At 35.8% G+C, this 13,283-nt stretch overlaps 4 protein-coding genes and 2 long non-coding RNA genes across 9 annotated transcripts; 2 read left to right on the top strand and 4 right to left on the bottom strand.

The window, feature by feature from the left end:
- Window positions 1-132: 132 nt before the first annotated feature.
- LOC106365113 (auxin-responsive protein IAA30-like) lies at window positions 133-1,782 on the bottom strand. Its single transcript, XM_013804563.3, has 3 exons — window positions 918-1,782; window positions 537-633; window positions 133-424 (listed from the first exon to the last, which is right to left on the bottom strand). Exons 1-3 carry the CDS (start codon window positions 1,297-1,299, stop codon window positions 370-372), a joined length of 534 nt encoding a protein of 177 aa, XP_013660017.2. The 5' UTR covers window positions 1,300-1,782; the 3' UTR covers window positions 133-369.
- Window positions 1,783-6,607: 4,825 nt separating this feature from the next.
- LOC125578510 lies at window positions 6,608-7,106 on the bottom strand. The gene is made up of 2 exons (XR_007316614.1): window positions 6,867-7,106; window positions 6,608-6,791 (listed from the first exon to the last, which is right to left on the bottom strand). It is a non-coding gene; the product is annotated as an uncharacterized LOC125578510 (long non-coding RNA).
- LOC106368507 (transcription factor PIF6) lies at window positions 6,677-8,474 on the top strand. 3 transcript variants are annotated; one of them, XM_013808494.3, is made up of 5 exons: window positions 6,677-6,803; window positions 6,891-7,326; window positions 7,407-7,544; window positions 7,641-7,706; window positions 7,790-8,474. In XM_013808494.3, exons 1-5 carry the CDS (start codon window positions 6,760-6,762, stop codon window positions 8,159-8,161), a joined length of 1,056 nt encoding a protein of 351 aa, XP_013663948.2. In that variant the 5' UTR covers window positions 6,677-6,759; the 3' UTR covers window positions 8,162-8,474. The 3 variants fall into 3 exon arrangements, with proteins under 3 accessions (XP_013663948.2, XP_013663949.2, XP_013663947.2); XM_013808495.3 differs by having other exon boundaries at window positions 6,757-7,089; window positions 7,162-7,326; XM_013808493.3 differs by having other exon boundaries at window positions 6,757-7,326.
- LOC125578509 lies at window positions 7,214-8,000 on the bottom strand. Its single transcript, XR_007316613.1, has 2 exons — window positions 7,768-8,000; window positions 7,214-7,434 (listed from the first exon to the last, which is right to left on the bottom strand). It is a non-coding gene; the product is annotated as an uncharacterized LOC125578509 (long non-coding RNA).
- On the bottom strand, window positions 8,317-10,799 carry LOC106368506 (charged multivesicular body protein 7-like). Of its 2 annotated transcripts, none has more exons than XM_048738971.1 (8): window positions 10,426-10,799; window positions 10,287-10,346; window positions 10,042-10,209; window positions 9,714-9,896; window positions 9,336-9,466; window positions 9,081-9,249; window positions 8,867-8,996; window positions 8,317-8,780 (listed from the first exon to the last, which is right to left on the bottom strand). In XM_048738971.1, exons 1-8 carry the CDS (start codon window positions 10,615-10,617, stop codon window positions 8,548-8,550), a joined length of 1,266 nt encoding a protein of 421 aa, XP_048594928.1. In that variant the 5' UTR covers window positions 10,618-10,799; the 3' UTR covers window positions 8,317-8,547.
- Window positions 10,800-11,981: 1,182 nt separating this feature from the next.
- Window positions 11,982-13,043, top strand: LOC106416259. Its single transcript, XM_013857112.3, has one exon. The coding sequence runs from the start codon at window positions 12,161-12,163 to the stop codon at window positions 12,896-12,898; it is 738 nt and encodes a 245-aa protein (XP_013712566.2). The 5' UTR covers window positions 11,982-12,160; the 3' UTR covers window positions 12,899-13,043.
- Window positions 13,044-13,283: the final 240 nt, after the last annotated feature.

Genomic DNA, 13,283 nt, shown 5'->3' with positions numbered 1-13,283 from the left:
ATTCGAGAATTTCCACATAAATAGAGAAAAAAACTGAAAATATTGTTTGTGATAAAACTCAACTTAGATTTTTTATTTATACAAATGGAATATTGATTTGATTAATAATACGATAATATTGTACCAAATCGATTCATATAATATTTGGTTTTATTATCGCTAGGGATTTTTCTGAAAAAAAAAATCTAATAAACAACAAAACATGAACCTTCTAACGAAGGATCTGAAAGAAAAATTCATCCTTGCAAGTTATAACCGAATAAAAAACATTACGTAATAAAACTAGAAACAAAAATTTTGAATAAAATTTCCGATAAAGTGATTTACATCATGACAAAACTAACTACTTGCCACACTGTATTGGTCAAATCAGTAGTGATAAGCTCTTGAGATCTTCAGTCTTCTCACGCTAGACAAGAACATCCTACACAATAATCAATTAAATCCCCATTAGACTTCTACATCATTATATTATAGTTATTAATCAAAATTACAATGTGCTTAATTAGAGAATATATATTTTTTAAAGTTCTTACTCCCAAGGAACATCTCCAACCATCATCCAGTCATCTTCCTTGTCTGCGTATGTTAGCACATGACTTTTCTCACTACACATCTCTTCTTCCTCAGCCCCTGTTTCAGTTTTCACTATCATTGACTCCTCGACCACTATACTCTCACTCTTCTTGCACACATAAATCATCGTAATTCATATATATAATGTGTTACGGTCTACATGCAAAAATATATAACTATAACTATCTAGATAGAAATGATCATGTTCTTTAGTAAAAAAGAGCCAAAATGAAAAGATATATGCATAATTATATCGACTTTGTTATATCATTGACGAATCTCTCTTAACAAAAACTATAAATTAAGTGGGATATGGTCTACATGCAAAGATAGATTCTTACATAGGATTGAGGCGTTGAACATGTAATCAAGCGTTGTGATCAGATCATGATACCCACTAAGGGAATATAGATCGATCTTTCTTCCAATAGGAACTCCTTCCATGTTAACCTTCACGTAGAAGCTTCCAAGACTATTACACTCGTTTTGATCTTCTTCTTGCTCTTCTTCCATGATCATTTCTTGATCAGCAGCCGCAACGACTTCATATTCATGATTTTCTCCGCCGTTGTAATATTGACCGGACGATGAGCCGAAGCTGAGTCCGAGCCTCAGGTCAGTGCTTAGGTTCCGAGTATTATTACTCGAAGAGCCACCAAATGGGTTGCTTTTGCAGCTACTTTCTATCGATGAAGACGATGAGCTTCTTCTACCTCTTCCCATTTTTTCTGTTGGGTTACTATCTATCTCTCTATGATTTTTATCTAAGCAGGTGACTAATGATTTGAACGTGTGTGTGTATATATATAGAGGAATTTATTATTAATTAATTGAAGATATTCGACGAAGAAGAAGAAGAGTTGGTATTTTGTTTTATAAATAACGGAGATGGTGGAATGATGAGACAGTGTGGTTAAAGATGTTGTTGATGAAGCAGACAAATCCACCTGTCACGCAGACACTTGGTCAAAGTGTTGGTTTTGACTCTCTGCTCGGATTTTTTTGCTGGGTGTGTTATAATTAAATTTGTATTGTTCCAAAGTGGAGTATATACTATCTGTTTTTCATATATCAGTGCTGGATTTTAGTTATCGAATTAAAATGACTAATATGTGGAGAAGATATATATATCCACAGGTGTGATTTTTTTAGCTTCATATCATATACTTAATCAGTGTATAAGTGGTAAGTTTTATTGAATGAAAAACAAACAAAAACATGGTTTATGTACAGATTCATCAGCTAACAAGAACTAAAACTTCATTGAAACACAAAATTGAGCAACATTGAAGCAGAAAATCGAGAGGACCAATACTCCATGTAAGCACTTGTTGAAGTGACATGGTTTCAAACATATCATGTTATTCTTTTAATAAATGCATTAAGGCCTAGATTTAAGGAGTTAGGTGAATGTAGACAAGAGATACATGTTCTGATTAACCGGATAAGAACATTTTTTTCTTTAAAAAAAATAGAACGTAAGTACATTGAATTTTATAAAAACCATAGTTTATTTAATTTTCATCCTTATTAAATCAAAGTTCAATGCATGAGATTATCGTGACGCGCATTGATGCATTCGTGGGTTCGACAAACACAATTTCTACAATTAAGGGTTCTTTATAACTGCGAGACACTTTTTAATAGTATAGACCAAATGTTTGTTTAATGGAACATAAACTGCTAAACACGTCTCATATGCGTCATTAACTCGCTAATAATGGTTTTTAATTATGATGACAAAAACAAAATACTCTACGTGGACTTCATCGTATCCAAGCATGATAAGAGTTTGAGCTTTCACATGATTCTAATCTACGTCGCTTTTATTTACACTCTTTCTTTACTTGTTACTTTAATTAACGTAAAGCAAATAGTCAAGTCCAACCAATTTTTCAGTACTAAAACTAATTAAAAAAAAATTCAGTACTAAAACCAGCCCTTTTATCAATCAAGCAAGGGAAGCATGATAAATGAGTAATGAATGCGTAACCTTAAAGAGAGGAGCTAATGAAAGATTCTTCGCCTCTGGACACTTAAAAAGACCTAAGGAGACGTCACAATCTTCATCACACACTTGAAAACATTTTTTTTTTTTTGCAAGCACGAGAAAATGCAGACACAATGCCCGTAAAACACCATCGACAACATTTTCACATTCCCCACGTCAACGTGCCTTTTTCCACGTGTCTCCTCACTTGGTCGCCTCATCACTCTCTTTAGTTTTTATTTGTTATTGACTGGGAGTATTTAGGATGAATCCACCTAATTTCTTATGAAGACGGTACTCTAGTCTTGTTTTAATTTTCTTAATGAAATCTAAAATATACCTTTAGGTTCTTCATGGCCAGTTAAGTTGACAAGATCATTCGAAACTACGTGCTTTCTTCCTTTTACACGTTTATTATTGAGAGATTCTAACAGAAATGTAAGGATTGCATTTATCATTTTTTTATTCGTATTGTATTTATCATTTTTTTTTTGTAACATGGTATTGTATTTTTATCAATAAGCCAGAATTAAGCAGCATACACAGGTAGTTAATGACCGATATATTTTTTTACACAAAACTAATGACCGATATTAATGGCGAAGATAACGTTTGGTTTGAAGAAGCAAATAGATTTAGAATTTTAGACAGAAAAGATGTAGCTTGAACTTTTTTCAAAAAAAAAAAAAATAAGATGTAGCTTGAACCATAAGAAACTCTAAACATGTTATATAGACTAGACACTAGAGAGAGAGAGAGAGAGAGAGAGAAGAAAACAAGGGTAAAAGATAAAGAAGATATATGTTCCCCACCATCCCTACCATTACCATCATCATTCATCACTTTTTTTCTTTCTTCCTTTTTTTTTCTTGAAAATTTTCTCTACAGTCTACACCACTCTTTGTCCCCTTTAATTTGTAACACTCTCTTGCATATATCTTGTACTCTTCTTTTATATGTTTCTAGATTACCAATATGTTGCATGTATTTGGTCAGTACTTTTCTTTGATCTGATACAAAGCATGAATATTCCAAAAAAGATCCACCAAAAAAATAGAAAGAGCAACTGGAATACCAAAGTTATATATATATAAACAAAGATTTTTGATCAAATTTAAGCAAATTAAAAAATATTTGTAATTGTAAAGTTTATAAGCAACTGAAATACCAATGATATATAATAAAGTTTATATACCATAAATAACAAAGGGAAGCTAATAGCTTATAATGCATATACTATTACATATTGGAAACTAATTTCAAAAGGAAAATAGTGAATCTCAGAATTCAAGGCACTCATAGTCTCTTAGTTTCAAGATTTAATGATAATGTCTGGTCCTTTTATAAATCATTAAGTTGTAAGAGAATTTTCCCCTCTTTTTTTGAGGAAAAAGAACAAGAAATCTACTTTATATTTCATCGCAAATTGTGATAACTCGTCTTTACTGCAATGTGTTTGCTTGTCAGTAAAATCATGGGGTGGCTTCAAATCAGGATGATTGCATGTCTCGTGGCTCTTTTGTAGCCTCTCTTGCTGGCTAACTCATTCCATTTTCTCGTTTTCTGCTTCATTTTTTAAGTTACAAAGTTGACCATAACAACATGCGAGACCGATATAAAAAACATGCAAACCCATTTATTACATTCCATGAATACTTTTAGGTTTTGAAATCAAACTGTCTTTTTCATTCTTCAAACTAAAAATTATGTAGATCTTCTGTGATCTAATCGATATTGCAAAAACTAAGTAGTCTTAGTAATTAATCCATAAGTTCATCTGAAGAGTGATGAATGAACTCAAAAGCTACGTAGTGTTTTGCCCTTACAAATGCGTTTGGTCTTGTTTTAAAAATATTTATTTCTCCCACTTTTGCTTTACAATGACGTTTTCTTCTATAATTATAATAAAAGGTATCAAAATCCCTTTAAACCGAGCGAGAACGTGTTTTTCTTTAATCACAATTCAAAGTTTACGAAATAGAGGAAGATTTGGTGTCTAAAGTAGTCTAGTAGGGGTTTTAGCAGAAAAAAAAAGGGTAGTCTAGTAGGGTAATCTAGTGAGGTATTAGTGGTGTTCTTTTTCATTTTTCTTACTATATACTACAAGTTTCATGAAGCTGCTTAATACATTAATGTATATGAATGCATGAAACTCGATAAAGCAAAGATACGGGCCGGGTGTGTGTGTGTGCGTGTTGATATTGAGGTGTTACGTGCGTGCCTTTTTATAGACCTATTGATACTATATTTTATTTCAATAATGTTGATTTAAGATTACGCACTAACCGCATGATTGATTTGAGATTTTTATTTTATTTTATTAATTCCCAAAATCGTAAAATATGATAATGTTATTTCTCGCTGTGTATAACACTAATGTTTCCCTTTAAGATATGGACTCTTGTATGTCATCATTTCCATACCAGATGACCATTTGGCACATGTCGATGCATACATAGTTTTACTCTCTCTTTTTCACATTACGTTATAAGAAGAGTATAAGCAATCATATTATATAGCAGACTCTGAAGACAGATGAGGGCCCGATAATCCATTGATTGTTAATACAATGGTGATATAAGTAAGCATATACTATTTTGCTATATTTTATCCAGGATTATCTATGTTCAATAAGAGAGCAATCGTAGTTGTCATACTGTTTCAACGAATCTTACGAGTCAATTTGCTTCACAAGCTTTTTCTTGTTATATCTAATTTGGTTCAATGGGATTTGTATAGTTTATATAGTAAGCTTCAGCGTGAAGCCACTATATCATTAGAATCATAGATTATATTCTTTATGTGGAGACAGTGGAGCTTTTTCATGTATTATTCTTTTGAGTTTTGAGACGTTATGTTTATTTTATTTCACAAGTTCGTCCAGTTACATCTTTGATTCACGTTCAATGATATAAATTTTATTCAAGTTTCTGAATAATAATAATTAAAAAAGAATCCTGATTAATACTGACAATTTAAAAGTTTTATTTTTTTTTCGTTGTGACTTGAAAGAATCTTAAATGAACTTGATAAATAAAAGAATGCAAGAGTGAGTGATTGATTGTTTTTTTTTTTTCTGAACCAGAGAGTGAGTGATTGATTGTTATGGAAGGACAAATGTCTAAATACATTGCAAAAGACGACAAAAGAAACACACAAAGGTACCAGGAATCACGTGGTTTTCACGTGAACTTCACGCCCTTCTTTTTTTTCCCCACTTCACTTTTTTTCCTTGGGAGAATGCTGCCAAAACTCCACCATGGGCCCCACTTACTATTTGTGGTGGCCCAACCCACTCTCCATTGTCCTTTTACATCTCTGAAGGTTCTTCCCACAACCACGTGGGCTTTTTGGCCCATTCGTTTTTCACTCACTCTTTTTTTTTGTCGTTAATACATAAAAACATTTTATTTATTGATATTATTATATGGTCGTTCTATCGTTTTGCAAGAGAACGAAAACTAATGAAATCTAAATTTTTGTTGTTTCATTTATTTAATGTTTTATGATAATTGTCTATGTTGATCTGAGATTCTGACTGTTAGTCTGTTTATTTCTATTTTCAACCACTGACTGTTAATCTGTTTTATGTATCAGTTTTTAACTTTTAAGTGATTATGTTCAACTTTTTCTTTACCAAAATACCAATATAATTAAACCATATAATTAAACCAAATCCTGACTATCAAAAAGTATTCTGAATAACAACTTAATCGATTCGTGTCTAATTAGTATAATAAAAAATGCCTGATTCTTGTTCTATTTGCTAATGAATCCGAATAGACTTTCGATTCTTAGAAATATGGAGTTTAGACTTAAAAGTTATTCGGTAAAAGTTAAAATAAAAGTATCTCTAAGATAAAAGCCGCCAGTCAATCGAATTTGTAATCATATTTAGTTATTTACGAGCAGTAAGACTAGATTTTATTATGATTTCGTATTTAGGAATCAAAATTTTGCAATGAAAGTTCTAGAAAAAACTAGAAGATGCCAAGATTCGATTTAGTACAAATGAACAGTACTGTCCTACTAAGATATTAATTGCACCTGAGAACAAAAAATAATAATAATAAAGAAAAGCGAAATATAAAGAGAGCTAAAAGCCTCTGAGGTTGATCAACAAAATGAAAGATAGTTTTCACTTACTCTTCCAAACGAAGACAAAGCCTTTTGGATAATTCAACAAGACAAACATGACTTCTCCATCATCATCATCATCATCAACCTTCAAACCAAATTAAGTTCTTCATTCACATAACATATATACACACAGGCTGATGCAGATGATGTTTGTTCTTACCAAGCTGATTTATTGTTGTTGCAGGTTAACTGATCAAGAGTATATGGAGCTTGTGTTTGAGAATGGGCAAATTCTTGCAAAGAGCCAAAGATCCAATGGCTTTTCTATGCATAATCAACGTACGAAATCGATCGTGGATTTATACGAGGCCGAGTATAACGAGGACTTCAAGAAGACTATTCATGGTGCTGATACTAGTGACAAGAATCTTGTAGACACTCAGGTTGTTCCAGAACCTCTTGTTGTTGCCGCATATGAAACAAACATGCTGATGAATCAACTTAATTTGATTCAGAGTTTGAAAGCTTCTTCATCAAAGAGGATGGTGGTTGACTATGAGAACCGTAAGGATATTGTACCTCCTGATGAGCAATCTGTGGTTGCTGAGAGGTCGGTTGAACTGGGATACGACTCCACAGATTTTACTGAAGACAGTGAAGAATCGACGTATCAAAGCAGTGTAAGAGGGTTGATTGATTCACAGATTTGGTTTTATATTGTTAGGTTCTTGTCTGAAAACAGTTTTTTGTCTCTAAGCAGAGCCTAGATGATGTGAGGCCACAAGTTCCTGCAAGAACAAGCAACATTTTGGTCAAGAGAAGACGCAAACAGAAGGAAACAAACGATATCAACAAGAAAATGCGTAATTTGCAGGATCTACTCCCTAATTCTCAAAAGGTTTTGACCACACAAACTAAACCTTTTACTCTATTTCAAAAGAGACCATCGTCGGAACCATTACTTACGTTACCCTAAATATTCACCTGTTCATAGGAAGACAACGAAGCATTATTAGATGAAGCGATCAATTATATGACGACCCTTCAACATCAAGTTCAGGTTATAACAAACAAGCAAAAACACTTCCAACTTGTTTCATGTAAAGATTCTTGTTTCTAACCTGTATGAATCTTGGATGACAGATGATGACGATGGGTAAAAGATTTGTTACACCAGCAACAATGTTGCCTTTGGGGCCGCAATACTCTCAGATGGGTCTAGCAACAGGTATGCAAATGGGCGTACCACAGCTTCTGCCTGCCCCTGTTCTTGGAGCTGGCTTGCCATTGGTTAATACTCAAGCAGATGTGCTGAGGGTTCTTAACCATCCTGTACTAATGCCAATTCAAAACTCGGCACCTTTCACACCAATGCAAAACTATTTGCCCCAATATGTTCCGCCGGCGTGTGCTGCTTTCCCTAACCTAATACCAAACTCCACCACTTCGTCAAATCTAGATGATGCTAGAACACATGGAGGAAACCTCTCTGGTAAAGAATCTGATAAACCGTGAGCAGATGAAATAGACAGTGATGATAGTTAACTGCTGATTCGCCCACTGGAGCCATATCAAGGTGAACCATACAGATCCAAAGCAGCACTACAAGATCAGAACAACTTACCCTGAAAGGATCTGCTCAAGTTTCTCCTATTTAGTGCCAGCTCTCCTTGTTCATGTAACATATATAGGTTAATAATAATAATCTCGAGTACTAGTTTCCCTCTGATGACAAATACATCTGATTTATACATTAGAGTGAAGCTTTAGTTTCTTGAATCCCAACAAAATGCATTGCTTACAAATACTATGGACGTGGATTTACCAAGTTCCTTTCTAATTTATATTGTACAACACCAAGTAGAGAAGAGATCGCACCACAATGAAGATGCGTTCTACGACTATGCTGCTTCAAGAATCTTTTCGCGGCCATCTTTCATCCGGACTGGTTCAGTCGCTTGCTCCTCCAATGTTTGTTTTGTGTTGCCAAGTTTAAGCTCTGAGAACATCTCAGACAGTGAATCTGCAGTATCTGAAGTCGTTGGTCTGACCTGGGAACTTTCGCTTTCAAGCTCCATCTCTAATTTCATGAACTCTTCTTCAATATTTTCATCATCAATATCAGGATATGGAGCTGATTCTGCCACAACAACAAAGAGTCTAGATAAACATGAAAGTTGTTGGACTAATCAAATGAACCGAAACAAAAACACCACTCACCGAGAGCTTTTTCAACTTCCTTCTGTGATTGAATGGTATCCTCAATTTCTTCCAAATAGTCATGAACTTCATCTGGACTGATCTTGATGTCCTTCATAACCCTCGCTCCAGTTTTGATTGCTTCTGAGACCTGCCAAACACAAAGAGAGATAATTATAGCATTATTGATACTATTACAATTCCCAAAATGACAAGCTTTCAGTGTTCGACATACCATTTTCGTTGATTCGGAATCAGCTATAGTGTTCAACACTTCCTCTACTCTGTTCAGAAGTGACGTGCATTTTTCTCTGCTCTCAGTGGTCAGCTTCAGTTCCCTTGCATGCCTTAGAGCAACTTTCTTGTGTCCAGACTTTAGAGATGCCAATGTTGATTTCCTTGACCTACAAAAGGAAAATAAAGTCAAACACTCTTGAATTCAATCTATTTGACCTTTTACGGAAAAAATAAAGCTAAATTAAAGTGTTACATTTCACAACGTTGGTCCATCACTTCGAGTTGATTTTGGAGCTTCTCTGTGGTGCTTAGCAAGTGCAGAACGTCACAGTCTAGAGTTGAGATACTGGGAAGTGCTGATTCTGAAAAGGACACTTTGACACCCTGCAAAGAACAAGTATGTTGGATTCAGACATTATGCATAGGTCTCGGCCTGAACTGAGCCTAACTTCCGGACCTAGCCATCCTCTTTTACTTTCTGGAATGTTAATTTTAGGTAAGAAACTGAAATCGAAATTCAAACAAGATATCTACATCCCTGAATCTCATGGAACAATACACATTTAAAAATCCACAGATACATGATATAAGAGTAATAAGACAAAAGAAGAAACGAATAAAAAGAACCAACCTCAATCAATTCTCCCCGATTAATAGAGATGTTATGCGCTTTTCCACACCCTGACAAGTGACTCAAAACAACAGATGCCTCATTCGAACCGTTGCACAAGTCCCGGAACTTATTTAGCGTGACAACACAAGTAGAAGTCCAATGCCCCTCAGATAACAGTCTCACCACATCAGCAGCCTTCTCCTGCACATCACATATATCTTACTTAATAACGTCCATCAACTACAGACTTACTCAATAGACTGCCAACTCTTTAGACATATTAACAAAACATCTATACAAAGGAAACCAACCACCTAAAAAGATAGCTTGAAGAAATCAAACAAACCTTCAAGAGAGGAACAATAACAAGTTCGTTTTCAAGAATCTCTCCCGGCTTCACTGAAGGTTGAGATACTAAACTTCTCACCGTCCTCAACAAACGAGATAAACGCCCACTAACCGGACTTTCAAGTTCACTTGCCAGCACAACATCACCTTCACTATGCATCAATAACTTGAAACGAACAAAGACACACCAATCAATTTCAAGAACAGTCTAAGAAGCTACAAAAGCCCTTTCACCAGACTCACCAGTACATGATCAATGCATAAAGGCGTCATTCCTCCTCGATCAAACCACGCCTTCTTCACCTTTTCGAAAACAAAAAATACAATAATTAATCAGTTCTCTTCTACTAATTGTTCCAACTACGAGGAGATTTGAGCAGACCTGGACAGGATCAATGATGAGCTCTCCGAAACGACGCGAGACCTTGATGATCAAATCGCGCCAAAACTGAAATTTAACTTCCCAATCGGATCTCTGTCCACTAAACGCCTTGAATCTAGCCGTCGCAACCACCTCATCGTCCCAATCAGGAACTTCGCTTCGTATGAATTCCTTCACAGACTCCGAATCCATTTTTTCTCCGATTCAAGTGGAAATTTAGAGTAGAAATCCACAAGGATGGTGAGCAAAAGCTTCTATGCTCTCGGATTTACACGAATCTCGACCTAATCCTGCGAATTTGAAAATCGATTTCCCGCCGATCTGGTTTTATACGAAGATCGTCGTCGGAGAGAATAAGTCAAGTAGTCCCAAAGGAGTTCTAAACTCCACATGCCTTGCCGTTTTAGTTATATGTTATAGCACTGAATGGCGTTTTTATACTGGATCCTTTTAATTAAGCCCAGCCCATTAATGAGACGCTAAACTTCTTTGAAAACGAGACTGGTCAAAAGATCCAACGGCCAGTGTGCTCTGATGTTTTACCAACATATCCACCATCTAATCACTATCTAAAGTCTAAACTACGTCATATAATATATGTTCACAAAACGAGTAGATAGCGACTAAATCTATATAAAAGAAATAACCTTAGTTCATAAGGATAAGTAAACATCTAATGGGCCGGCCAGTTTATACGGTGACCTAAAGAAATGCACACGGTTGACACACGTTGCTATCCTTTCTTATTAAAAGATTAATATTGGAAAGTCAAACTTGCCAATAGTAAATTAGTAAATTTTCTTTTGGTGATTGATGAAAAGCGAAAAAAAAACATTTTTAAAAAATGTGAGATCGGATCCACATTAATAAGAAACGAGAACTAAAGAAGAATGACGTAGAAAAAGGGTAAAGACATAAACGGGACATGAAGGACCTTCCATGCCTATAGTAAATGCGTTAATATTTATTACGATAACGATATGGTTTATCCATGTACACCACACAATGCACCTGATGCATCCAAGTCCATAAAACCTCTGCAAAGCTTATCTATACAAAAATAGAGACGTTGCAATGGCTTAACTCATCCTGGTCTGGGATATTTCTAGCATGTCATGTGAGTTTTGCATGTTGGTTTTGATGTGATGTTGATCTACATCTGTTTCAGTCCAGCTTTGTGGTCGGAATGGTTCAAAGGTAGTAGTTAGCCGCTAAATGAACAACTTTCACCATTTGTTAAATTGAACTATTCATAAAATATTTTATTAAATTTGTCAACATTCGGAATATATATTCCATAAAAAAAATTTCAAAAGAAGACATGTATATGCACAATCAGGGGAGAGTAATAAGTGGAATAGATTTATATGATTCCATTAATCTGTTATTCCTTTTATGTTAAGTAGTATTTAAAGCCTTGGTAATGATATAATCAACAAAATAAGTTAAGTTAAAACATTCTCTGATCCAGTGATGTTAATTTGTCATTAGCCAAATTCAAAATCAGCATATTGCAGCATGATGTTGATCATTAGATAATTGGGATTAAAGTACCGATAAAACTCATTGCAATTTTCAAACGAAAATAGGGGCAAAACCGTAAAACACAGATCCCGAGACTTATGTTATAAATGAAATCCTCTTGGTTAAAGCAACGAGTTGACTCAGTTTCATCATAACTATAATAAACGGCAATCTCTTCACTTTCCTCTTTAACTCCTTCTTCCTCTCTTTCATGGCATTTGACGAGAGCTTGATGATGATGTCTTCATTTCCAGTCGTCGAAGAAGACGCTGGATTCCACCAGATCCGTACCTCTCTGTCTCGACTCTCCGTTTGCACTACCTCCGTTTACGACGAAGCCACCAAGAATCCGCCTGACTCGGGCGTTGCTGAGAGCTTCGACGGAGCAGAGGCTGACGGAGAAGTCTCCGATGACGGAAAAGAGAACGTTCGGGAGTCTGACTCCGACAAAGAGACGCCAAGGTTTTACTCCCTCCCGGCGACTCCACCTCGCCGGAGAAGAAAAAACACAGTCGCCGGAGATATAGACGCGAACGAGAGTAGCAGAGACGGCGGTAAGAGTAGTAGTAGTTCACGGAGGCAGAGGAGGGTGCTCAGGGAGAAGAAGAAGAGAGGTCACGGCTTTAACGGCGCTGACGGAGAGAGTGACGGCGGTGGTGGTATAGGGTTAACGGTGTTAACGAGAGCGAAGGGAGGAGAGAAGTCGCTGAGGATGGGGTTAGAGGAAGTGAAAGCTTGTAGAGATCTCGGGTTCGAGTTGGAAGTTCCGGGTCGGATCTCTGTGTCAGCCGGGTCGAATTTCGATACTCAGACTAGTAGTGGCAGCAACTCGCCGATCGCCACGTGGCGCATCTCGAGTCCAGGTGATGACCCGAAGGAGGTTAAGGCGAGACTCAAGGTGTGGGCACAAGCTGTAGCTTTAGCTTCTTCCTCACGTCAAGCTAATTAGCTTCTTAATATATTTTTCTCCTCTGTTTTTAGGTTTTTATTTTTACTTTTGTCCTCTTGCTTTTGCTTCAAGTAATAGCTAAACTTTTAGGGTTTTTGATGTTTTTCTTAATGGGTTTCAATGAGATTTACGAGCTTAATCAGTAGTTGTTTTGTTACGTGGATGAAGGAAATAGCAACGTGTAACCCTAGCGTGTGATTCACTTTGGTACACAAAGGTGAAAGATAAAGCGATGTACAAAACACAAAGGGACCTCACAGAACAGAACAAAGGTTAAGACTATTGACATGAAAAGCAGAGCTCATGATCTGTTTTTGAGATTCGGACGTTTTGTAATAGAGTCCAATGAATAAAGGAATGTGTTCTTTACCTTTTTTCATTATGA

This window comes from Brassica napus, chromosome A9, assembly GCF_020379485.1.
Source record: "Brassica napus cultivar Da-Ae chromosome A9, Da-Ae, whole genome shotgun sequence".
Classification (NCBI taxonomy): Eukaryota; Viridiplantae; Streptophyta; class Magnoliopsida; order Brassicales; family Brassicaceae; genus Brassica; species Brassica napus.
Note: the sequence above shows the minus strand (reverse complement) of the source record. Positions and strands in the feature narration are given on the sequence as shown.